Source organism: Mustela erminea, chromosome X (assembly GCF_009829155.1).
Source record: "Mustela erminea isolate mMusErm1 chromosome X, mMusErm1.Pri, whole genome shotgun sequence".
NCBI lineage: Eukaryota > Metazoa > Chordata > Mammalia > Carnivora > Mustelidae > Mustela > Mustela erminea.
Window position 1 is genome coordinate 11,557,901 of NC_045635.1, and position 27,006 is coordinate 11,584,906.

The following is a 27,006-nucleotide window of genomic DNA, read 5'->3' on the forward strand; positions in this document are numbered from 1 at the left end:
GAGAGAGAGAGAGCCTTCAAGGGCCGGGGAGAAGACTCTCCGCTGAGCAGGGAGCCCGATTCTGCACTCAATCCCAGGACCCTGGGATCATGACCTGATCCAAAGGCAGATGCTTAACCACTGAGCCACCCAGGCGCCCTCTAAATGAAATCTTAAGGGCCATTCCAATATACGTGCCTGGCCAAAGCCTTGTGCTTTGGTTGGCGTGACGAGGGCAAAATCTCTTGATGGCCACCATGAAGCTCAGTATCCCCTGAAGGGAAGTCCCTAGGACCCCGGAGCCCTAAAAACCCAGAATAAAAAGTAGCCCAGGAAAGAGAATGAGTTGCTAGGCATCTGTCCGAATTCAGCTGCCTACCTGTTCCTACGCTCCGGGATGTCCTTTGAATGTCCTTTTATTATTATTATTATTTAAGACTTTATTTATTAATATGACAAAGACAAAGCAAGAGAAGGAACACAAGCTGGGGAGCTTCAGAGGGGGAAGCAGGCTTCCCGCTGAGCAGGGAGCCTGATGCTGGCTCCATCCCAGGACCGTGGGATCAAGACCCAAGCCGAAGGCACCTAACGACTGAGCCACCCAGGCAACCCCCGGCCCCACAGAGTAACTGTTTTAAGCATTTCTGTGCCCCCAGTCCAAACTCAATGGCCGTTAGGTAATGACTTCGAGTAGGAACAGGAGAGCCCAGATCCCTTGCCCCGAATGGGTCAGGATTACCTGAAGGCAGACTGAACCTTTCCGAGTCCCTGAGTCCCTACCTCTTTGGGACTTCGCCCCAGGGGACACCCTGCCAGGCTTCCTTCCCTACTTCCTTTTGCTGTTCTGTAGGGGCGCTTCCTTTTCAGTCACCCACACAGGAATTCCCAGCTCAAAGGGTCTGCCTCTGGGAAACGCCACCTAAGAGACCACACGACCCGCCTCACCACCGAGCTCGCCGTTACCTTGAACCATCGCCAACCAGCCCGCAGTTCTCCCGGACAGCTCACGAACACGGGACTGGAGCCACCCCCTTTTCCTACCACAAACGTGTCCATGAACTGTAGACTCCATTGTCCTTCCTTGGGTAAATAGGTGGGACCCAAATCCTAAATATTATAAACCTAAATATTATAAAGTGGGAGTTAAGAAGAATGTACAGGGTATGGCATGTGTGGGTTAAATAAGCGTTCCATTAAAAAAATAACCTTTCTATGGGGTAGTTGTGTGCTTTCCTTCCTCATCTGGGCATAAATGATGTAAATAAATCTTCAGGGACTGGAGTTGGTTTGGGTGTTGGTCTCTCAAAGGCCTGCTTTTTGACCACATTTTTTTTATATGAGCTTGCTTTCTAGAAATTTCCCTAACAATATGGGGTTTGCATGTTGCAAAAAAAACAAAAAAAAAAGATTAATTCTGTGTTCCCCTGGGTTGCACTACTTCTAATACCCCTAAAGCAAGGCCACTCATGGGATACAAGGTGGGATCCACTGCAGGCCCGGGGACCCCACTAGGGCCAGCTTCATGTGACCGCACACGGCGGCTTTCCCAAACACCGAGCCAAGCGACTCACCTTTACTCCCAGGGATTCTCTAGAAAGGACGGCAACCGTCACACCATCCTGCCTGGGTTTGGGGATTTCTTTAATCTTCAACTCCTGGTACAGTGGCTCCATCACCTTCTCTGAGCTTCTCAAATTTACTCACACCTGGAGGCCGGGGGTGGGCTCTTCGGAGCAAGGCATCTTGGACTGCAGAATGCCACGGCCCAAGGTCATCCACTGCAAACAGCAGACCAACAAGAAGACAATGGAACCCAGCCTCTAACATTCGGCGGGTGGGGCAATGATGTCACGGGGACTAAGCGGGGCACCTCACTAGGGCTGCTCTCAGGGACCCCCCCCAGCCTCGAGGGGAGCAACCAAAGCAACAAAGACAATAGCTGAAGCCATTTCCAGGATCCTGAACGCTGCGCACGCTTCCTCACGTGCACTCAAAGCATTAGGCATGAATCACACAAATGGAAGAACCCTAATCCTCTCTTTGGCTTCCCGGAATCTTAGACTGAGCTCCCAGAGGGGAGGTACACATTAGGGAAGAAGCACATGATTGGGCTTGGGGAGAGCCAAGCAGCAATGCAGTTCGGACACAGAGCTCCAGCGCGGGATGAACCTTCAGAGATTCCCCAAATGCAGCCAAGGTAGCCCAGGTAGCCAAGGTAGGGGAGGTGGGGGAGCATTTCTATCCCTACAGGGGCTAGTCCTTAACTGTGGGCCACGCCCCCGTAGGGAGCTCAGTCCTGGGTGTGGCTGCTCTGGCAGGAGGGGGCAGAGTCTAGCAAGACGGGGCGGAGCCTAGGACGGCAGGAGGCGGAGTCTAGGATTGAAGCCTCTGGAGCCAGTGGTAGTCCTTATTCACAGCACCTGGAGGCCATGGGCATCAGTCCATAGATACACACAGATGCTCTCTGGCGGCCAGTCACTGTGCACAGGTGACTCAGCTTGCTCCCTTCCGCTCTTGGAGTCCTCACTACCTGGAGAATCGGGAATTGCCCTTGCGGTTGTGCAGAGTCTTCAAGCATGTGTTTGTTTCTTTATGGAGAGCTACCAGGGGCCCAGGGACCGGCCCTAGACACTAAGCCCAGGATCCAGGGATTAAGCGATGAAACGTGGCAGGCAGCTTTCCCGCCTGTCCTAGCTTGGCTTCTGCCACGGAAATCCTGGGACTAGGAGTGAAGGCCAACTATTTATCCGCGAAGTGCCGCAGCAAGTGCAAGCGACGAACGCAAAAGCCAGCTCAGAATGGGAGAAAGCTGAAAGGCGGTGGGAACAAGCAGGTGCCACCTGTGCCCCAAATCCAGCCGAGGTAGCCAGGGTAGCCAAGGTAGCCCAGGTAGGGGAGGTAGGGGAGCTTTTTGATCCCCACAGGGCCTAGCCATCAACTGTGGGCCACGCCCCGGGGGTGAGCACAGTCCTGGGAGAGGAGACTCTGGCAGGAGGGGGCGGAGCTTATCCGCAGGGGCAGAGCATAGGAAGGCAGAAGGCGGAGTCTAGGATTGTTGCCTCTGAGAGCCTGTGGTACTCCATATTCACAGCACCTGGAGGCCATGAGCATCCGTCCATAGATACACACGGATGCTCAATGGCATCAAGTCACTGTGCACAGGTGACTCATCTCAGTTTGCTCCCTTCCACTCATGGAGCCCTCACTACCTGGAGAAGTGGGAATTGCCCTTGCCGTTGTGCAGTCTTCAAGCATTTGTTTGTTTCTTTAAGGAGAGCTACCAGGAGCCCAGGGCCCGGCCGCAGACACCAAGCCAAGGATCCAGGGATGAAGCGATGGGACGTGGCAGGCAGCTTTCCCGCCTGTCCTAGCTTGGGTTCTGCCACGGAAATCCCGAGACTAGGAGTGAAGACCAATATTTATCGAGGAGGTGCCACAGAAAGCACAAGCGACAAAGTCAAAAGCAAGCTCAGAAAGCAAGTTCTGAAAGGGGGTGGGAACAAGCAGGTGTCACCTGTGCCCCAAGTCCAGCCGAGGTAGCTGAGGAAGCCGAGGTAGCCCAGGTAGCGGAGGTAGGGGAGCTTTTGGATCACCACAAGGGCTAGCCCTTAACTGTGGGCCACGCCCCAGGGGGGGAGCACAGTCCTGAGAAGACAAGCTCTGGCAGGAAGGGGCGGAGCTTATCGGCAGGGGGCGGAGCCTAGAACGGCAAGAGTTGGAGTCTAGGATTGATGCCACTGAGAGCCCATGGAAGTCCTTATTCACAGCACCTGAAGGCCATGAGCATCCGTCCATAGATACACACGGATGCTCAATGGCATCAAGTCACTGGGCACAGGTGACTCGTCTCAGCTTGCTCCCTTCCACTCATGGAGCCCTCACTACCTGGAGAAGCGGTAATTGCCCTTGCTCTTGTGCAGAGTCTTCAAGCATGTGTTTGTTTCTTTATGGAGAGCTACCAGGGGCCCAGGGCCGCGCCGCAGACACCAAGGCCGGGATCCAGGGATGAAGCGATGGAACGTGGCAGGCAGCTTTCCCGCCTGTCCTAGCTTGGCTTCTGCCACGGAAATCCCGAGACTAGGAGTGAAGGCCAATATTTATGGGGTAAGTGCTGCAGAAAGCACAAGCGACAAAGTCAAAAGCAAGTTCAGAAAGGGAGAAAGCTGAAAGGGGGTGGGAACAAGCAGTGCCACATGTGCCCAAAGTCCAGCCGAGGTAGCTGAGGTAGCCAAGGTACCCCAGGTAGCTAGGTAGGGGAGCTTTTTGATCCCCACAGGGGCTAGCCATTAACTGTGGGCCACGCCCCATGAGGGGAGCACAGTCCTGGGAGAGGCTGCTCTGTCAGAAGGGGGTGGAGCATATCAGCAGGGGCGGGGCCTACAATAGCAAGAGGCGGAGTCTAGGACTGATGCCTCTGAGAGCCTGTGGTAGCCCTTATTCACAGCACACGAAGGCCATGGGCATCCGTCCATAGATACACACAGATGTTCTCTGGCCTTCAGTCACTGTGCACAGGTGACTCGTCTCAGCTTGCTCCCTTCCGCTCATGGAGTCCTCACTACCTGGAGAAGCGGTAATTGCCCTTGCTCTTGTGCAGAGTCTTCAAGCATTTGTTTGTTTCTTTATGGAGAGCTACCAGGGGCGCACGGGGCTGGATCCCAGGATCGCGGGATCATGACTCCAGCGAAGGCGCTTAACGACTCAGCCACCCAGGGGCCCCCCCAGACCCACGGAGTAACTCTTTTAACCATTTATGTGCCCCCAGCCCAAACTCAACGGCCGTTAGGTAAGACTTCGAGTAAGAACATGAGAGCCCAGCTCCCTTGCCCCGCGTGCGTCAGGATTACCTGAAGGCGCACTGAACCTTTCCGAGTCCCTGAGTCCCTGTCCTCTTCGGGACTTCGCCCGAGGGGTCACCCTGGCTGGCTTCCTTCCCCCCTTCCTTTTGCTGTTCTGTAGGGGCGCTTCCTTTACAATCACGGGAATTCCCAGCTCAAAGGGTCTGCCTCTGGGAAACGCCACCTAAGAGACCACACGACCCGGCTCACCACCGAGCTCGCCGTTACCTCGAACCATCGCCAACCTGCCCGCCGTTCTCCCGGACAGCTCACGAACACGGGACTGGAGCCACCCCCTTTTCCTACCACAAATGTGTCCATGAACTGTAGACTCCATTGTCCTTCTTTGGGTAAATACGTGGGACCCAAATCCTAAATATTATAAAGTGGGAGTTGAGAAGACTGTACAGGGTATGGCAAGTGTGGGTTAAATAAATGTTCCATTAAAAAAAAAACCTTTATGTGAGGTAGTAGTGTGCTTTCCTTCCTCAGCTGGGCATATGATTTAAATAAATCATCAGGGACTGGAGTTGGTTTGCGTGCTGCTCTCTCAAAGGCCTGCTTTTTGACCACAATTTTTATATGTGCTTGCTTTCTAGAAATTTCCCTAACTCTATGGGGTTTGCATGTTACAAAAAAAAAAAAAAAGAGGAATTCTGGGTTCCCTTGGGTTCCATCACTTCTGACACCTCTAAAGCAAGGCCACCCGCGGGATAGGAGCTGGGATCCCCTGCAGGCCTGGGGACCCCACTGGGGCCAGCCTCACATGACCGCACAAGGCGGCTTTCCCAAACACGAAACCGCACGGCTCACCTTTACTCCTAGTGCTTCTCCAGATATGACGGCAACCGTCACACCATCCTGCCTGGGTTTGGGGATTTCTTTACTCTTCAGCTCCTGGGACTGAGGCTCCACCACTTTCTCTGAGCTTTGAAAATTTACCCACAGCTATAGGCCGTGGGCCTGCTCTTCGGAGCAAGGGTTCTCGGCCTGCAGAATGCCAAGGCCCAAGGTCATCCACTGCAAACAGCAGACCAACAAGAAGGCAATGGAACCCAGCCTCTAACATTCTGCGCCTGGGGCAATGATGTCACAGGTCTAAGGAGGGCACCTCACAAGAGCTGCACTCAGGGACCCCCCAGCCTCGTGGGGAGCATCAAAGGCGACAAAGACAATAACTGAAGCCATTTCCAGGACCCTGAACGCTGCGCACGCTTCCTCACTTGAACTGAAAGCATCAGACCCGACTCTCACACTAATGGAAGAACCCTAGTCCTCTCTTTGGCGACCCTGAATCTTAGACTGAGCTCCAGACCGGGAGCACTCTCGGGAGGGACACCTTAGGAAGAAAGCACATGACTGGGCTTGGGGAGAAGCCAAGCAGCAGTGCAGTTCAGACAGAGCTCCAGCGTCGGATGAACCTTCAGAGATGCCCCAAATGCAGCCGAGGTAGCCAGGTAGCCCAGGTAGCCGAGGTAGGGGAGCATTTCTAACCTCCCAGTGGCTAGCCATTAACTGTGGGCCACGCCTCAGGAGGGAGCACACTCCTGGGAGAGGAGGCTTTGGCAGGAGGGGGCAGAGACTAGCGGGATGGGGCGGAGCCTAGGACAGCAGGAGGCGGAGTCTAGGATTGATGCCTCTGAGAGCCCGTGGTAGCCCATATTCACAGCACTTGGAGGCCAAGGGCATCTGTCCATAGATATACACAGATGCTCTCTGGCGCCCAATCACTGTGCACAGGTGACGATTCTCAGCTTGCCCCCTCCGGCTCATGGAGCCCTCACTACCTGGAGAAGCGGTAATTGCCCTTGCCCTTGTGCAGAGTCTTCAAGCATGTGTTTGTTTCTTTATGGAGAGCTACCAGAGGCCCGGGGACCGCCCCCAGACACTAAGACCGGGATCCAGGGATGAAGCGATGGAACGTGACAGGCAGCTTTCCCGCCTCTCCTAGCTTGGTTTCTGCCACAGAAATCCCGAGACTAGGAGTGAAAGCCAACTATTTATCGGGGAAGTGACGCAGAAAGTGCAAGCGACGAAGGCAAAAACAAGCTCAGAAAGGGAGAAAGCTGAAAGGGGCTGGGAACAAGCAGTGCCACCTGTGCCCTAAGTCCAGCCAAGGTAGCTAAGTTAGCTGAGGTAGCTCAGGTAGTGGAGGTAGGGGAGCTTTTGGATCCCCACAGGGGCTAGCCATTAACTGTGGGCCACGCCCCAGGAGGGGAACACAGTCCTGGGAGGGCGGGCTCTGGCAAAAAGTGGGCAGAGCTTACCAGCAGGGGGCGGAACCTAGAACTGCAGGAGACGGAGTCTAGGATTGATGTCTCTGAGAGCCAATGGAAGCCCTTATTCGCAGCACACAAAGGCCATGGGCATCAGTCCATAGATACACACGGATGTTCTCTGGCCTTCAGTCACTGTGCACAGGTGACTCCTCTCAGCTTGCTCCCTTCCACTCATGGAGCCCTCACTACCTGGAGAAGGGGTAATTGCCCTTGCTCTTGTGCAGAGTCTTCAAGCATTTGTTTGTTTCTTTATGGAGAGCTACCGGGGCCCAGGGTCCGGCCGCAAACACCAAGCCCGGGATCTAGGGATAAAGGGATGGAATATAGCAGGCAGCTTTCCCTCCTGTCCTAGCTTGGCTTCTGCCACAGAAATCCCGAGACTAGGAGCGAAGGCCAAGTATTTATCTGGGAAGTGCGGCAGAAAGTGCAAGCAAGGAAGGCAACAGCCAGCTCAGAAAGGGAGAATTCTGAAAGGGGGTGGGAACCAGCAGGTGCATTTTGTGGGTCCCTCGGGGCTCGCGGGGTGGGGGGGGGGATCTGCAGGTGGGTGCACGGAGGAGAGGGGAAGCGAAGGGCTTTACCACCAACTCCCATCCCTCTTTGACAAGAATTCCTCTGGGGGTGTCCAGTGCCCAGCACACCCGGCTGCTGGGAAAGCCACTGGCAGAGCAGCGGCGCGGGAGATGGCAGCCGCGTGCGCGCGGGGACTGCTGCCACCTGGACTCGGGCGTGGGGCACAGGGCCAAGGTGCAGGCCACCAAGAGCTTCTTCCTCAAGGCCCTCTAGCGGAGAGAAATCCTTAGACAATTAGACACATAATCTATTGGTGTGGAATTGTACATGGTGCTGGGGTGGGTGAGGGGGCACCACGGGCATCTGTGAGAGCCCATGAAATGGCCCGCCTCTTCCAGGCAGCTGACCCGAGGGCCGAGAACCTTCAGGCTGGGACCCGGACAGGGAATACGAAGTGACCCGGGGAAGGGCGAGAGGAACGGGAGTCCACCCAGAGGGAACAGCAGGTGAAAAGACTCTGAGACCAGAACAGGCAATATCTGCTCCCAGATCTGCAAGGCCAGTACAGAGCGGAGAGTTTTCTGGCACTAAATCTGAATAGACTTCCATCTTCTATTTGACCAGACCGATGACACCTTCTAGTACAGGGGTCTGCAAACGACAGCCCAGGGGCCAAATCTAGCCCGCCGCTTGATTCTGTACATAACATCTACTGACCCACAGACATGCCCATTCAGTGACACGCTGTCTGTCGGCTCGCGCTGTGAAGGCAGGACGCAGTGCTGGTCACATCTGGGACCACAGGATCCACGCAGCCTAAAATACATGCCATCCACGGATGACGGAGACACTCACTGATCTATGTCCTGCTCCAACAACACACGGAGATCTCAGCATTCCCTCCACCATGCTTCCCTCTGAGGGCAGCTGTTGGGGTCCTCAAGGACTTGGCATCCTATTCATTTTCCTCTTTTGTTCACAATTTTTCTGTCCATGTTTTCAATCTACTTTTCATACCTTGCTTATCCTTTTCTAGGAATCACCTAATTTGGCAGGAACGTTCTTACTATGTTCAGCCCACCCATCGGATTTGGAAGGGGAGAGATTTCTCTTTTCGACCTTGCTATTTACTCGCTCTGAGGCCCCGCACAACTTTGCTTGATATCTTTAAATCCCCATTCTCTTATTTTTTTTAAGGTTTTATTCATTTGTTTGAGAGAGAGAGAGCCTTCAAGTGGCGGGGGGGGGGGGGGGGTTGAGAAGACTCCCAGCTGAGCAGGGAGCCCGATTCTGCACTCAATCCCAGGACCCTGGGATCATGACAGATGCTTAACCACTGAGCCACCCAGGTGCTCTCTAAATGAAATCTTAAGGGCCATTCCAATATACGTGCCTGGCCAAAGCTTTCTACTTTGGTTGGCATGATGAGGGGAAAATCTCTTGAAGGCCACCATGAAGCTCAGTATCCCCTGAAGGGAAGTCCCTAGGACCCCGGAGCCCTAAAAACCCAGAATAAAAAGTAGCCCAGAAAGAGAATGAGCCGCTAGGCATCTGTACGAATTCAGTAGCTTGCCTGATCCTACACTCCGGGAAGTCCTTTGAATGTCCTTTTTTTGTTTTTTAAGACTTTATTTATTTATATGACAAAGAGACAAAGCAAGAGAGGGAACACAGGCTGGGGGAGATGGAGAAGGAGAAGCAGGCTTTCCACTGAGCAGGGTGCCCGATGCAGGACGAAGCCGAAGGCCCTTAACAACTCTGCCACCCAGGGCCCTCCCGACCCACGGAGTAACTCTTTTAACCATTTCTGTGCCCCCAGTCCAAACTCAAAGGCCGTTAGGTAAGACTTCGAGTAAGAACATGATGGCCCAGCTCCCTTGCCCCGCGTGCGTAAGGATTACCTGAAGGCGCACTGAACCTTTCCGAGTCCCTGAGTCCCTGTCCTCTCGGGACTTCGCCCGAGGGGTCACCCTGGCTGGCTTCCTTCCCCCCTTCCTTTTGCTGTTCTGTAGGGGTGCTTCCTTTACAATCACCCACACGGGAATTCCCAGCTCAAAGGGTCTGCCTCTGGGAAACGCCACCTAAGAGACCACACGACCCGGCTCACCACCGAGCTCGCCGTTACCTCGAACCATCGCCAACCTGCCCGCAGTTCTCCCGGACAGCTCACGAACACGGGACTGGAGCCACCCCCTTTCCTACCACAAATGTGTCCATGAACTGTAGACTCCATTGTCCTCCCTTGGGTAAATACGTGGGACCCTAATCCTAAATATTATAAAGTGGGAGTTGAGAAGACTGTACAGGGTATGGCATGTGTGGGTTAAATAAATGTTCCATTAAAAAAAAAAAAGCCTTTCTGTGACATAGTACTGTGCTTTCCTTCCTCAGCTGGGCATAAATGATATAAATAAAACTGCAGGGATTGGAGTTGGTTTGGGTGCTGGTCTCTCAAAGGCCTGCTTTTTGACCACATTTTTTTATATAAGCTTGATTTCTAGAAATTTCCCTAACACTATGGGGCTTGCGTGTTGCAATAAAAGAAAAAAAAAACGATTAATTCTGTGTTCCCCTGGGTTGCACTAATTCTGACCTCCCTAAAAAAAGGCTACCCGATGGATACGAACTGGTATGTCCTGCAGGCCTGGGGACCCCACTAGGGCCAGTTACACGGGACCCCACACCGCAGCTTTCCCAAACACGGAACCGCGCGGCTCACCTTTACTCCCAGGGATTCGCCAGATATGACGGCAACCGTCACACCATCCTGCCTGGGTTTGGGGATTTCTTTACTCTTCAGCTCCTGGTACAGTGGCTCCATCACCTTCTCTGAGCTTCTCAAATTTACTCATACCTGGAGGACGGGGGTGGGCTCTTCGGAGCAAGGCATCTTGGACTGCAGAATGCCACGGCCCAAGGTCATCCACTGCAAACAGCAGACCAACAAGAAGACAATGGAACCCAGCCTCTAACATTCGGCGGGTGGGGCAATGATGTCACGGGGACTAAGCGGGGCACCTCACTAGGGCTGCTCTCAGGGACCCCCCCCCAGCCTCGTGGGGAGCAACCAAAGCAACAAAGACAATAGCTGAAGCCATTTCCAGGATCCTGAACGCTGCGCACGCTTCCTCACGTGCACTCAAAGCATTAGGCATGAATCACACAAATGGAAGAACCCTAATCCTCTCTTTGGCTTCCCGGAATCTTAGACTGAGCTCCCAGAGGGGAGCACTCTCGGGAGGTACACATTAGGGAAGAAGCACATGACTGAGCTTGGGGAGAAGCCAAGCAGCAGTGCAGTTCGGACACAGAGCTCCAGCGTGGGATGAACCTTCAGAGATGCCCCAAATGCAGCCAAGGTAGCCCAGGTAGCCCAGGTAGCCAAGGTAGGGGAGGTGGGGGAGCATTTCTATCCCTACAGGGGCAGGTCCTTAACTGTGGGCAACGGCCCCGTAGGGAGCTCAGTCCTGGGTGTGGCTGCTCTGGCAGGAGGGGGCAGAGTCTAGCAGGATGGGGCGGAGCCTAAGACGGCAGGAGGCGGAGTCTAGGATTGAAGCCTCTGGAGCCAGTGGTAGTCCTTATTCACAGCACCTGGAGGCCATGGGCATCAGTCCATAGATACACACAGATGCTCTCTGGCGGCCAGTCACTGTGCACAGGTGACTCAGCTTGCTCCCTTCCGCTCTTGGAGTCCTCACTACCTGGAGAATCGGGAATTGCCCTCGCGGTTGTGCAGAGTCTTCAAGCATGTGTTTGTTTCTTTATGGAGAGCTACCAGGGGCCCAGGGACCGGCCCTAGACACTAAACCCGGGATCCAGGGATGAAGCGATGGAACGTGGCAGGCAGCTTTCCCGCCTGTCCTAGCTTGGCTTCTGCCACGGAAATCTCGGGACTAGGAGTGAAGGTCAAATATTTATCCGCGAAGTGCCGCAGAAAGCGCAAGCGACGAAGGCAAAAGCAAGCTCAGAAAGCAAGTTCTGAAATGGGGTGGGAACAAGCAGGTGCCACCTGTGCCCCAAGTCCAGCCGAGGTAGCTGGGGTAGCCTAGATAGCCGATAGGAGCAGTAGGGGAGCTTTTGGATCCCCACAGGGGCTAGGGATTAACTGTGGGCCACGCCCCATGAGAGGAGCACAGTCCTGGGAGAGGCTGCTCTGGCAGGAGGGGGTGGAGCTTATCAGCAGGGGCGGAGCCTACAGCTGCAAGAGGCGGAGTCTAGGATTGCTGCCTCTGAGAGCATGTGGTAGCCCTTATTCTCAGCACACAAAGGCCATGGGCATCCGTCCATAGATACACACGGATGTTCTCTGGCCTTCAGTCACTGTGCACAGGTGACTCGTCTCAGCTTGTTCCCTTCCACTCATGGAGCCCTCACTACCTGCAGAAGCGGGAATTGCCCTTGCTCTTGTGCAGAGTCTTCAAGCATTTGTTTGTTTCTTTATGGAGAGCTACCAGGGGCCCAGGGACCGGCCCCAGACACCAAACCCGGGATCCAGGGATAAAGGGATGGATCGTGGCAGGCAGCTTCTCCGCCTGTCCTAGCTTGGCTTCTACCTCGGAAATCCCAAGACTAGGAGTGAAGGCCAAGTATTAATCGGGGAAGTGCTGAAGAAAGTGCTAGTGAAGAAGGCAACAGCCAGCTCAGAAAGGGAGAATTCTGAAAGGGGGTGGGAAGCAGCAGGTGCCATCTGTGGGTCCCTCGGGGCTCGGGGGGTGGGGGGAATCTGCAGGTGGGTGCACGGAGGAGAGGGGAAGCTAAGGGCTTTACCACCAATTCCCATCCCTCTTTGACAAGAATTCCTCTGGGGGTGTCCAGTGCCCAGCACACCCGGCTGCTGGGAGAGCCACTGGCAGAGCAGCGGCGCGGGAGATGGCAGCCGCGTGCGCGTGGGGACTGCTGCCACCTGGACTCGGGCGTGAGGCACAGGGCCAAGGTGCAGGCCACCAAGAGCTTCTTCCTCAAGGCCCTCTAGCGGAGAGAAATCCTTAGACAATTAGACACATAATCTATTGGTGTGGAATTGTACATGGTGCTGGGGTGGGTGAGGGGGCACCACGGGCATCTGTGAGAGCCCATGAAATGGCCCGCCTCTTCCAGGCAGCTGACCCGAGGGCCGAGAACCTTCAGGCTGGGACCCGGACAGGGAATACGAAGTGACCCGGGGAAGGGCGAGAGGAACGGGAGTCCATCCAGAGGGAACAGCAGGTGAAAAGACTCTGAGACCAGAACAGGCAATATCTGCTCCCAGATCTGCAAGGCCAGTACAGAGCGGAGAGTTTTCTGGCACTAAATCTGAATAGACTTCCATCTTCTATTTGACCAGACCGATGACACCTTCTAGTACAGGGGTCTGCATACGACAGCTCAGGGCCCAAATCTTGCTTGCCGCTTGATTCTGTACATAACATCTACTGACCCACAGACATGCCCATTCAGTGACACGCTGTCTGTCGGCTCGCGCTGTGAAGGCAGGACGCAGTGCTGACCACATCTGGGACCACAGGATCCACGCAGCCTAAAATACATGCCATCCACGGATGACAGAGACACTCACTGATCTATGTCCTGCTCCAACAACACACGGAGATCTCAGCATTCCCTCTACCACGCTTCCCTCTGAGGGCAGCGGTTGGGGTCCTCAAGGACTTGGCATCCTATTCATTTTCCTCTTTTGTTCACAATTTATCTGTCCATGTTTTCAATCTACTTTTCATACCTTGTTTATCCTTTTCTAGGAATCACCTAATTTGGCAGGAACATTCTTACTATGTTCAGCCCACCCATCGGATTTGGAAGGGGAGAGATTTCTCTTTTCGACCTTGCTATTTACTCGCTCTGAGGCCCCGCACAGCTTTGCTTGATATCTTTAAATCCCCATTCTCTTATTTTTTTTAAGGTTTTATTCATTTGTTTGAGAGAGAGAGAGCCTTCAAGTGGCGGGGGGGGGGGAAGACTCCCCGCTGAGCAGGGAGCCCGATTCTGCACTCAATCCCAGGACCCTGGGATCATGACCAGATCCAAAGGCAGATGCTTAACCACTGAGCCACCCAGGCGCCCTCTAAATGAAATCTTAAGGGCCATTCCAATATACGTGCCTGGCCAAAGCCTTGTGCTTTGGTTGGCGTGACGAGGGCAAAATCTCTTGATGGCCACCATGAAGCTCAGTATCCCCTGAAGGGAAGTCCCTAGGACCCCGGAGCCCTAAAAACTCAGAATAAATAGTAGCCCAGGAAAGAGAATGAGTCACTAGACATTTGTACAATTCAGCTCCTGCCCGATCGTACATGAGGGGATGTCCTTTTTTTTTTTAAGACTTTATTTATATGACAAAGAGACAAAGCAAGAGAGGGAACACAAGCTGGGGGAGCTGGAGAGGGAGAAACAGGCTTCCGGCTGAGCAGGGAGCCCAATGTGGGGCTCGATCCCAGGACTGCGGGATCATGACCCCAGCCAAAGGCACTTAACGACTGAGCCTCCCAGGGGCCCCCCGGCCCCACAGAGTAACTCTTTTAACCATTTATGTGCCCCCAGTCCAAACTCAAAGGCCGTTAGGTAAGACTTCGATTAAGAACATGAGAGCCCAGCTCCCTTGCCCCGCGTGCGTCAGGATTACCTGAAGGCGCACTGAACCTTTCCGAGTCCCTGAGTCCCTGTCCTCTTCGGGACTTCGCCCGAGGGGTCACCCTGGCTGGCTTCCTTCCCCCCTTCCTTTTGCTGTACTGTAGGGGTGCTTCCTTTACAATCACCCACATGGGAATTCCCAGCTCAAAGGGTCTGCCTCTGGGAAACGCCACCTAAGAGACCACACGACCCGGCTCACCACCGAGCTCGCCGTTACCTCGAACCATCGCCAACCTGCCCGCAGTTCTCCCGGACAGCTCACGAACACGGGACTGGAGCCACCCCCTTTCCTACCACAAATGTGTCCATGAACTGTAGACTCCATTGTCCTCCCTTGGGTAAATACGTGGGACCCTAATCCTAAATATTATGAAGTGGGAGTTGAGAAGACTGTACAGGGTATGGCAAGTGTGGGTTAAATAAATATTCCATTAAAAAAAAACCCTTTCTGTGAGTTAGTAGTGTGCTTTCCTTCCTCAGCTGAGCATAAATGATTTTAATAAATCATCAGGGACTGGAGTTGTTTTGGGTCCTGCTCTCTCAAAGGCCTGCTTTTTGACCAAATTTTTTATATGTGCTTGCTTTCTAGAAATTTCCCTAACTCTATGGGGTTTGCATGTTGCAAAAAAAAAAAAAAAAAGAGGAATTCTGGGTTCCCTTGGGTTCCATAACTTCTGAGACCTCTAAAGCAAGGCCACCCGCGGGATACGAGCTGGGATCCCCTGCAGGCCCGGGGACCCCACTGGGGCCAGCCTCACGTGACCGCACAAGGCGGCTTTCCCAAACACGAAACCGCACGGCTCACCTTTACTCCTAGTGCTTCTCCAGATATGACGGCAACCGTCACACCATCCTGCCTGGGTTTGAGAATTTCTTTACTCCTCCGCTCACGGGACTGAGGCTCCAACACTTTCTCTGAGCTTTGCAAATTTACCCACAGCTAGCGCCGTGGGCCTGCAGAATGCCAAGGCCCAAGGTCATCCACTGCAAACAGCAGACCAACAAGAAGGCAATGGAACCCAGCCTCTAACATTTGTCGGGTGGGGCAATGATGCCACGGGGACTAAGCGGGGCACCTCACAAGGGCTGCTCTCAGGGACCCCCAGCCTCATGGGGAGCAACCAAAGCGACAAAGACAATAGCTGAAGCCATTTCCAGGAACCTGAAAGCTGCACACATTTCTTCACGTGAACTGAAAGCATCAGACCTGACTCTCACACTAATGTTAGAACCCTAGTCCTCTCTTTGGCGTCCCTGAATCTTAGACTGAGCTCCTGACCGGTAGCACTCTCGGGAGGGACACCTTAGGGAGGAAGCACATGACTGGGCTCGGGGAGAAGCCAAGCAGCAGTGCAGTTCGGACACAGAGCTCCAGCGCGGGATGAACCTTCAGAGATGCCCCAAATGCAGCCAAGGTAGCCCAGGTAGCCCAGGTAGCCGAGGTAGGGGAGCATTTCTAACCTCCCAGTGGCTAGCTATTAACTGTGGGCCACGCCCCAGGTGGGAGCACAGTCCTGGGAGAGGCTGTTCTGGCAGGAGGGGGCGGAGCCTAGCGGGATGGGGCGGAGCCTAGGACTGCAGGAGGCGGAGTCTAGGATTGATGCCTCTGAGAGCCCGTGGTAGCCCATATTCACAGCACATGGAGGCCAAGGGCATCTGTCCATAGATATACACAGATGCTCTCTGGCGCCCAATCACTGTGCACAGGTGACGATTCTCAGCTTGCTCCCTTCTGCTCATGGAGCCCTCACTACCTGGAGAAGCGGTAATTGCCCTTGCCCTTGTGCAGAGTCTTCAAGCATCTGTTTGTTTCTTTATGGAGAGCTACCAGAGGCCCGGGGACCGCCCCCAGACACTAAGACCGGGATCCAGGGATGAAGCGATGGAACATGGCAGGCAGCCTTCCCGCCTGTCCTAGCTTGGTTTCTGCCACAGAAATCCCGAGACTAGGAGTGAAGGCCAACTATTTATCGGGGAAGTGCCGCAGAAAGTGCAAGTGACCAAAGCAAAAGGCAGCTTAGAATGGGAGAAAGCTGAAAGGGGGTGGGAACAAGCAGTGCCACCTCTGCCCCAACCAGCCGAGGTAGCTGCGGTAGCCGAGGTGGCCCAGGTAGTGGAGGTAGGGGAGCTTTTTGGTTCCCACAGGGGCTAGCCATTAACTGTGGGCCAAGCCCTGGGGAGGGAGCACAATCCTGGGAGAGGGGGCTCTGGCAGCAGGATGGGGAGCCTAGCAGGACAGGGAGGAGCCTAGGATGGCAGGAGGCGGAGTCTATGATTGATGCCTCTGAGAGCTCCCTGGTAGCCCTTATTCACAGCACCTGGAGGCCATGGGCATCCGTCCATAGATACACACGGAAGACCCTAGGCATCCACTCACTGTGCACAGGTGAGGATTCTCAGCTTGCTCCCTTCGGCTCATGGAGCCCTCACTACCTGGAGAAGCGGGAATTGCCCTTGCCCTTGTGCTGAGTCTTCAAGCATTTGTTTCTTTATGGAGAGCTACCAGGGGCCAAGGGGCCCGCCCCAGACACCAAGCCCGGGGTCCAGGAATGAAGTGATGGAACGGGGCAGGCTCTTTCCCGCCTGTCCTAGCTTGGGTTCTGCCACAGAAATCCCGAGACTAGGAGTGAAGTGCCTCAGAAAGCACAAGCGAAGAAGGCCACAGCCAGCTCAGAAAAGGAGAATTCTGAAAGGGGGTGGGAAGCAGCAGGTGCCATCTTGTGGGTCCCTCGGGGCTCGGGGGGTGGGGGGAATCTGCAGGTGGGTGCACGGAGGAGAGGGGAAGCTAACGGCTTTACCACCAACTCCCATCCCTCTTTGACAAGAATTCCTCTGGGGGTGTCCAGTGCCCAGCACACCCGGCTGCTGGGAGAGCCACTGGCAGAGCAGCGGCGCGGGAGATGGCAGCCGCGTGCGCACGGGGACTGCTGCCACCTGGACTCGGGCGTGGGGCACAGGGCCAAGGTGCAGGCCACCAAGAGCTTCTTCCTCAAGGCCCTCTAGCGGAGAGAAATCCTTAGACAATTAGACACATAATCTATTGGCGTGGGATTGTAGGCGCTGGGGTGGGTGAGGGGGCACCACGAGCATCTGTGAGAGCCCATGAAATGGCCCGCCTCTTCCAGGCAGCTGACCCGAGGGCCGAGAACCTTCAGGCTGGGACCCGGACAGGGAATACGAAGTGACCCGGGGAAGGGCGAGAGGAACGGGAGTCCACCCAGAGGGAACAGCAGGTGAAAAGACTCTGAGACCAGAACAGGCAATATCTGCTCCCAGATCTGCAAGGCCAGTACAGAGCGGAGAGTTTTCTGGCACTAAATCTGAATAGACTTCCATCTTCTATTTGACCAGACCGATGACACCTTCTAGTACAGGGGTCTGCAAACGACAGCCCAGTGGCCAAATCTAGCCCGCTGCTTGATTCTGTACATAACATCTACTGACCCACAGACATGCCCATTCAGTGACACGCTGTCTGTCGGCTCGCGCTGTGAAGGCAGGACGCAGTGCTGGCCACATCTGGGACCACAGGATCCACGCAGCCTAAAATACATGCCATCCACGGATGACGGAGACACTCACTGATCTATGTCCTGCTCCAACAACACACGGAGATCTCAGCATTCCCTCCACCACGCTTCCCTCTGAGGGCAGCGGTTGGGGTCCTCAAGGACTTGGCATCCTATTCATTTTCCTCTTTTGTTCACAATTTATCTGTCCATGTTTTCAATCTACTTTTCATACCTTGCTTATCCTTTTCTAGGAATCACCTAATTTGGCAGGAACGTTCTTACTATGTTCAGCCCACCCATCGGATTTGGAAGGGGAGAGATTTCTCTTTTCGACCTTGCTATTTACCACCACTGAGGCCCTGCACAGCTTTCCTTGACATCTTTAAATCCCTGTTCTCTTATTTTATTTTTTTAAGGTTTTATTTATTTATTTGAGAGAGAGAGAGAGCGTTCATAAAGGGGCGCGGAGGACGAGCGAGAGGACTCCAGCTGAGCAACGAGACAGATTTGCCCGATCCCAGGACCCTGCGATCATGACCTGAGCAAAGACAGAAGCTTCACGACTGCGCCACCCACCCGCCCTCATTCTCTCAATTTTAAAGATGAGGCAAAAAGAAGACTTACTTTAGAGCGATTATTCATATATAAATGTTTTCAACTTCATGTTCATTGAAATACAATTCAAATATTTGCAGTTAAAATTCCACATACTATGTAAATAATCCCAGAAATTTCTTGACACAGAGTTCAGACTTACGAATCCAGCAAGGAATGCCTAAGAATTTCTGCAGATTCTATGTCTAACATATCTCAGGCAAGCCGAGGATGGTGGCAAGATTTGAGTCATCGTCTTAAGTGACAACACTTCCCCCTGCAAACAAGGTGCAAGACAGCTGAGAAGGCTTCACTGTTGGCTCAGGCTCATGATCCCGGGGTCCTGGTATCGAGCCCTGTGTCAGGCTCCCTGCTTGGCACGAAGCCCGCTTCTCCCTCTCCCACACCCCCTGCTCGTATTCCCTCCCTTGATGTGTCCTTCTGTCAAATAAATAAATAAAACCTTAAAAAAAAAACAACTAAGTTGTGGCAAAAGCAGCAGGAAGGTCTAAAAGAGGAGAATGGACACTGGTACACTGAATTTGGCAGTGACGACATCATGAGTGAGCACTGCCTGGTCTGCCTCTGTAGAGGTTTGGTAGATGCTGAGAGAGGCCAACCCTGATATCTGTGAGTGAAGGATGAATTGGAAGCTGAGGAAGTTAAGTCAACCATCCTTGACTATGCCTTTGAGGAATTTAAGAGAAAGACCAGTTGGGAACTAAAAAGTGATTGAAGGGGTCATGGAAATCTTGAGAGAATCCAAGCAAACCTGTGTAGGTTTCTAGCCTGAGTGGGAGGATCCACAGGAAGGAAGAGATCAAAAATTGACGGCAGAGAGGGAGGAAAGCGTGAGTGTACTGGACCTGCGGAAGAGCAAGCATGCGCGCCCAGAGGTTATTAAACATCAATAATTGCTTGTGGTCGGCCATACCTGCAGGTCTCCTGGGTTCATCTGACCAACATGTCCACAGAAGTCCTCATGGGCCATGCTGCCGCCCTCCAGGAGGTAAGACACCTTTGACAAGACAAGCAGAAGAAAAAGTACGTGTTTGGCAGCTATGAAGAATTGCTCACTTTTCACAGAAAATGTGTTGAGGAAAGTGTCAGGAGTGACTAAGTAGCACAAGCTGAGGGAATGAACCTCCAGTGAGAGCGCCGTGTTAGCCCACACAATGTTTCTGAGAGAATTCCAAATAAGCGCCCCTTCTTCCATGTAGATGCAGCCCTGAGCATATCAGTGCTCACGGCCCAGCGACAGAAGCCCCCACTTGTCCCCTCAGTGTACCATGACGGATCCTAGAGCTCGGGGTGGAAGAGGTGGCCCCCTCTGAAACAGCAGGGCCGTGTTACTGAGGCCAATGTCAGCCAGGTGTGTTGGGCGACAGATTTCAGGTCTCCACATCTTCCCCTAAAAGCTGATTCGAGAAATCCAAAGGCAAAGGCCTTTCCAACACCAGACACACAAACTCACTTAGGTGCTCCATAAACGCAGGTAAAACGTCAAATGAATCCCTAGAATTAAAGTCAGCTTTTCCAAGGCCGGGTCTGTACACATTGTGTTGTGTTGACAACACAACAAATCCTGTGTTGTCCTGCAGAGTAGCCACTAGCTGCGTGTGGCTATTTAAGCTTAATTAAAGTGAAATAACATAAAAAAAAATCGGCTCTGCTGTTGCACTAGCCACATTTCAAGTGACAAACCCCTGGTTCTCCCCAGGGGTTTTTAGGGAATCAGCCTGCCCACAGAAAGCAAGTCCCTCTGGGCGGGGCCAGCCCCCATGGCAGTGGCCTTCACGGGTCTGGCATAACCAGTGAGAGCTGAATAAAGTCGGCCTAAGTCTCCCTCACACACAGTATTTGGAAGCTCGGCTGCGTGCAGACAGAAGCCACATTCTCCAAGATCAGCTTTAACAGAAATAAGGTATTTTTTTGCATCTGCCATCTCTCTTACTCTGTCATCTTCTCAACTGGCTCCGAATTCATGCTGAGAAAATAAGCCACCATCTACTCTGCCTCCTCATACCCCAAACAAAGGGCAGTTAAAGACCTGCCTACAGTCAAGCTGTTGCACTCTTATACTGTAGCCTTATAATAAACTGTCTTCTTCCGGAGCCAGCTTTATTGGATGCCAGATCCGGAAACCAAAGACTTATACAGAACACTTAAGACCATAGAAATCAGAGCTGGCTGACATTAGGACCCTTCACATGTCATCCTGCCAAACAATGACATTGTACAGAATGGTCTCGGCAGCAACCTTTATCCCAGCAGGTGACAGGCAGATGGCTACGGAAATTGGAGTCTCTAGGTTGGGATGGTGCCTTTCGTGTGTCACCTTGATTGGGCTAAGGGATGCCCAGATACATGGTAAAATGGAACTTGCTATAGTAATGGCAGCCATGCAACACTGGCACAGGAAGAAAAGAGACCCATTAGCATGGGGAATTTACATATGACGACAGCAATTCCAGATTAGTGGGGCAAGGATGCCTTTTCTGATAAGTGGTATCAGAACACAACTGACTGACCATATGAGTAAAGAGAGTAAGCCCCCACTATAGTGTTCCAAATGGATAAAGACTTAAATGTTAAAAACACGCTTCTGAGATTTAAATCTATGGAGACAAGAACACAAAATGTCAGCACAATTCTATCTTTGCAGTGTTTATTATGGTAGTAAAAAGATGGGAACAATTGGATGATGGGTCTACTCACCTAATTATGGTACAGCCACACAAGGGAATATTACACAACTGTTAAAAAGAGATGTAGATCTCTATTCACTGACAAGGATAAATGAGATACTATTTAATCCAAAAAAGCAGGTTACTGAACAGCAATTTTATTTAAAGAGGTCACATACAGTGACGGGTTTAAATGGGTTCATTTAAATAAAATTGTAGCTCATCATTAGTGTGCATGGAAATGCCCGGATGAACACACCCAAATGTGGACAGTGGTCACCCCCAGATTGTGGGAATTGCAGGTACATTTTATTATAACCTCTTTCCACTTTCCTGAGCGTTTGGGCCTTCTGCAATGAGTAGTTTACTTTTTTACAACGGAAACAACTTTATCTCACAAAGATATAAAGATGCTACCGCTAATCGGTGAATGAAAAGAAGTGATATGCTTTATTCTGCAGAGATGCTGGCATTTGTTCCCTCTTTAGGGGACCTGGGGCTGGCGAGGAAGGCCATGAGACAGAAGGGAAAATACAAAGAACCGGAAGAATGGCGCCGTACTGTGTGAGACGACAATGTAGCTGGCTCTGCCTTTAAAACGCTGCTAGGAAGAAAAGACCTAAAATTACTATGAAGCCAAAATAAGAATGAAGCACTTAGGACCTCGTACAAAGCTTAAAAATTGAAGAGAACAAATAAAAAGCTTTCAAATCTCCAAAAACCAGTCAAACTAGAAGGAGCAGTGTCTAGAATTGCTTTCCTTTTCCTGTTATGCATGCATTTTGAATTAAAATAGCTGCATAATAAAGGCAATTTTCATTCTGTTTGGGCTGAAGCTTTGGGTTCTCAAAAGGAGTCTCTTTCAAATCTTATTCCTTCCATCCCCAAAGTCCTTTCAATTATCCAAAACTAGGGCCTTTCAAGTTGTTAATCATCTAAAAATATGGCAGGCAACTTTAAAAAGTAAATTGCGGTGAGCATGACTTATCTAAAGATGAAAACTTACGCAGACACCAAGAGGTTTTGCGCACGCCTGTGTTACAAGTTTTATTTTAGAAAGAAATGTCAACGCTGTTTCTAAAACACAGAAGACGCTTATCTCCACGTGTTCTCTGCTTTTTCAGTGTGGATGTCCTCTTTTCTCTGGTAATACAAAAGTAAACACCATCCTAAATACTATAAAATCTGAATTAGAGAAATCTGGTCAATGAAGCTTTACAGAGTTCATAATGCCTGCCTTTTACTACTTAAAAACGACTTTGAGCCATTAGGAGGGAAAAAAAATTAGAAACCAATGACCCCCTTATTTATGGTTGTCTTTTATTTATTTATTTTGCGTAAGTGCTGTAAATGCTACACTGAGACCTTCAGTATAAATTAATGCCCGCGGAGGATTTTTTTTTTTAACTCAGGCAGGATTCTGAGAGCTGACACAACCCAGATGATTTTTCAGGACATTCCATAATCGCAAACACCTGGAGAATGGCCGTGGGTGGTTGATGGAAATGGGAGTGTTATGTTTAAACTCAAGAGTTGCGTGTGTCTCATTAAGAAATCTGTAATCTGAAACAGGTGTTTTCTTAAAGGACCTGCCATGCACCCTGGTCCTCCATCAATCCACTTCCTCCTTCTTAGTCCTAAACTTTCCATGGATCTTAATGAAACATTTCTGCTTCCTTGTCAGTTCCTACTTCTCAGCGCGTTCGTATATTTGGGAGGACAGAGACCCAACGCCAAAACAGGAACGAAAGAAAAGTGGCACTTGCCATGTGACATTTAAGAGCTCTTAATTCTGAAGAATTACAGTACAAGAGAGAGTAAAGTTTGTTGTTTCCTTCTGGCTGGTATTTAGAAGGCCGAGTCTGATGATCTCATTCAATGTTTCTAGGTGCAAAACTCTTTCTTGAAAGCAAAGCATTTATATTATAGATAAGACCGTGTTTACTTTTAATTTCCATGGGCCTCAAATGGTGTTTTGTTTTTTTTTTCTATCGGTAGCTGAGTAGGAAAAAGAGAAAAAAACAAAACAAAAACCATGGCTTGAGGCTATGGCTGTTCAGAGAGGCAGCAAGGAACATATCGCATAACAGAAGCGGCTAGCAGCTCTTCAAGTATGGAAACATAATGTTCGAATCCATAAAAGTAAGGACCCACGTTATTTTACAAAAATATTTTAATTACTTGGGCAATCACAGAGACTGCTGGAGTACCACCCCACTAAGCTCACCCAATCCCGGCCCCACAGAAACCTTCACAAGGGCCAAAAGGCGGTTTTAAAAAGAAAACATAACCAACACCGTTTAGGTATTCAGCCAAGTATTTTTTATAAAAAATCGCTACTGGGTCCTCCCTTGCCATTTCCTGCTCCAACCCTGCCCTGGGGGGGGGGGGCGGCCAATGCTGCAGGGACTGCCTCAGCACTGCCCCCTGCTGGTGGGCCCCGGCCCTGGGGAACCACTCGGGCTCTGGGGCAAGGGCTGGAAGATAAGGCTTTGCCACTGACCAGGTGTGAGATGTGGAGCCAAGTCCTTCCACGTCGTGGAGGCTCGGTTTCTTTGGGTACAGCCCCGGGGCCTAGGAGAGGAACTCAGCAAGCGTGTGAGTACTAAATGCGTAACGTGGACAAAGCGCCTGGCACCTAAGGGTTCAGTAAGTTCTAGAACGGGCACACGTGCCACACTTCCGCTGCCAGAGATCCCATCCGTGGGTCTTCCCTCATGCTTCCTGGAAACTACTTCTGCTGATGTTCTCACAGCTCGCCTCCTCACTCCATTCAGGCTCCGATCAAATGTCAGGGCCTAAGAGAGGACGCCCCCAGCCGATCTGTCACATGGTCCATCTATCCTTTAGCCTCCTACCCTGACTTGTTTCTTCTTCCTCGATTCTTCCCAAAGGGACACTATGCCATGTAATTATTTTATTTTATTTATTTATATTTTTTTGCCATGTAATTATTTGGTTATTCACTGTCTGTCTTCCACAAGAAAACGTAACCTTCCCAAAGGTTCCAACCCAGCACGGCATTAAAGATCTACCGAATGAACACGTCATTGATGAAAACAGAGCAGCTTAGGGTGCTTAAGGTCACGCCATTCATAACAGCAGGGCAAGGACTTAAATTAACATTTGGTCTTTGAAAATAAAACCAGTTCTCCCTCCCATGCTGCCTCGCCATCTTGGTGGCAGCACATGTGTTGTGAGATCTGATGGGAGTTGCTAAAACAGCCAGGACTGGGGTGCCTGGGTGGTTCAGTCGGTTAAGCATCCGACTCTTGATTTTAGCTCGGGTCATGACCTCAGGGTCCTGAGATCGAACCCCGAGTCAGGCTCCATGCTGGGTGTGGAGCCGGCTTGAGATTGTCTCTCTCCTTCTGCCTCTGCCCCTCTCCCAGGTTCACTCTCTCTGAGAGACGAGAGAGAGAGAGAGAGAGAGAGAGAGAGAGAGAATACCAGCCAGGACTGCCAACTGTAAGGCCTTTAGGCGATCTGGCCACCTCTGGCAAAGAAAGGGTCCTTGTGCTGTTGTAGACAAAGCTGAAAACAGGCCTATGAGTCCTGGGTGAGGGGAAGAAGCAGATGGAGAGATGGGCAGCCACAGGTTCCTGGAGGAGGTGCTCCCAGGATCCTTCCTTGGTGTGGACATGAAGAGTTCTACCCAACAGTGTCTAACTACAGAAAAAAGAACAACCAACTTAATTAAGGCAATTTTCTTTTTATATTTTTCTATTGCTCCCATTTGCAAATGTCTCCCAAATCCACTCATTTTCCTTTCCCTAGGAGTAAAATATCTGACAGGAACATCAAGGTTCGAGAACAATCATATTCCTGAATCCAACTACTCAGGTGAGCTGAATCGTGGACTCCCTCAGAACCTTCCAGCTGCTTCTAGAACCCCAGGGCAAAGCCAGGAATGCCCTTTCTCCTCAAACCCCACTCAGGATTCAACCTTTTGGGGAATCTCTTCAGACAAACTACCACTGGCTCCTCATGTAATCATCAGGCTAAGAGCACCTACGTCTCTTAAAACTGTGGTCAAGGTGTTCGCATCCGTTTTGTTATGGTTCCTGTGCTATACTGAAGGAACCGCAAGGGAATGTTCTACCAACTTCTATGATTACAAGAATTTTCCACACGCAAAAGTGTAGTGTCTGTAGCCAGGGGGAGAACAGTGGGTCTTTGGAAGGACTGTTGCTGAAGAGCGCCCTCTGCTGATCCCAACAGTGTGTGCTCGCTGATCTTGTTCTATCAGACCTGCCCCCAACAGGGCTGGGCCTCCCTAACTGAGCCGCTGATAGCCAAGCCTGTCTTCTAGCCCGGGCATGGGGTCTCTGCTTCAAGACCGCGTGCAGGTGGCAGGTGGCCATCTGGACGTCAAGGGGCCAGCTCTGTCGTGGAGCAGAGGGAAGGTTTTCTGCCCCCATGCTCTCTCATTAAAAGCTGTCAAGGCAGATCCCAAAGAATGAAGGTTTGGGGCTCACAGGGCGCTTACCGAGATAGGTTTTAGGGATTTCCCTTTTGTTTAAGTATTTTGTTAAGATTTCATTACAATATTTAATTTAATTAAGCAGCTGACATTTTTAGATGGGAATATAAGAATATTCTTATTCTCTGATTCAATTCACTGTAAGGATTTAATTTGTCAAATTTCTGGCCAGTGTGTTTATTGTACTTGACGTTACTGGGCCACACTTCTCGGGTTTTCGACCTCAAGGAGCAATAAAAACAACAATAAAAGACAAAACCCTCCAAGAAAACAAAGAAAAAGAAGCAATAAGAACATTTTATAATAAGGGGGTGTGATAGAAGGATGTCAATTTTTATCTTTTGCCTTTTTTTAATAAACTTTGGGGGGTAATTCTAAATGTCTCTTCTTTCCCCCTGTCTTTGCAGCTTAAACAGGAGAAAATGTCATCACAAACTCATAAACAGGAAGTCAGAAATCACCCAAAAGAAACACAAGGATCATCCTTCCCGGCCTTCGGGGAGCCACCACTCTAGCAGGGGAAACACTAAAATATGCAGATAAGAGAATCTGATACTAAAATGAAGTATGGTGGGGGTAGGGCAGCGACTCCTGATCTCAAGGCTCTAAGTTCAAGCCCCACGTTGAGTACAGAGGTTACTTAAAAATAAACTCTTTTAAAAAAGAAAAAGATGTACAATTAGTCCCTGTGGAAACACCGAGAAAAAGACTAACTCTGAGGAGAGCAAGAATCTGAAGGAAAGGGGGAGACGTTCATGGAGGAGGCAACCCCCCAGCTGGTCCTTAAGAGACTTTGCTACTGGGGAAAAGCTGGGGAGGGTCGGGCAAAAAAACGTACAGAGGTGGCAAAGAATCTGTATGTTGTAATAAAAGGCCAGAAACAATTAAAGCACAGCTTTGTTAGCTACGGTGTTATTACCAGATCACCAATGGTCTTGCGGCCACAAGAAGCGAAATGACTCCTTAAACAACGCGGGCGGTGAGCCGGCCTCATTCGTTCCCTCCCTAAAGTTCAGAGAAGAGCATTGCTTTGCACTTACAGGCAGGACATTTGGATCCCTGGACCACAAAAGCACTGGGTCCCACAGTAAGTAACAGAGATACTCTGAGGTGTTCACAGCCGGGGATCCCTGTCCCAGGCGCAATCTTGTTTCTAATGGTATTAACTTGACAATGTTTTGAGATAGTCACCATTTCTGAGCCTCTGTTTCCTCTCCTGTAAAACGGGGGGTGGTTCACAATTCCTACTTTTCAGGACTGTTGTGAAGCTTGGAGGTACCATATGGAGGCCATGTGGCAGCTCATAGTGCATGGCAAATTTCCTTTGGGTTTGGTTCTAGAAGGTCGGGCATTTCATTTTAAGAGAGTCTACTGATGGAGAACTCGGAAGCAGCTTTGCTAATAGGGTTGAAGACTTATAAGGATTTTTAAGATTTATTTATTTTAGGGAAGAGGGGCAGAGAGAGAGGGAGTTATAAGCAGACTCTGAGAGAAGGAGCT

The 27,006-nt window shown here is 51.3% G+C and overlaps 1 protein-coding gene across 1 annotated transcript in view; it reads right to left on the minus strand.

Annotated features, from left to right (window-relative positions):
- The window catches only part of PIR (pirin), a 127,960-nt gene that overhangs the window by 78,792 nt on the left and 22,162 nt on the right, over positions 1–27,006 (minus strand). The window contains 1 exon segment of the mRNA XM_032331689.1: positions 19,271–19,354. Coding sequence (XP_032187580.1) covers positions 19,271–19,354 — 84 coding nt within the window.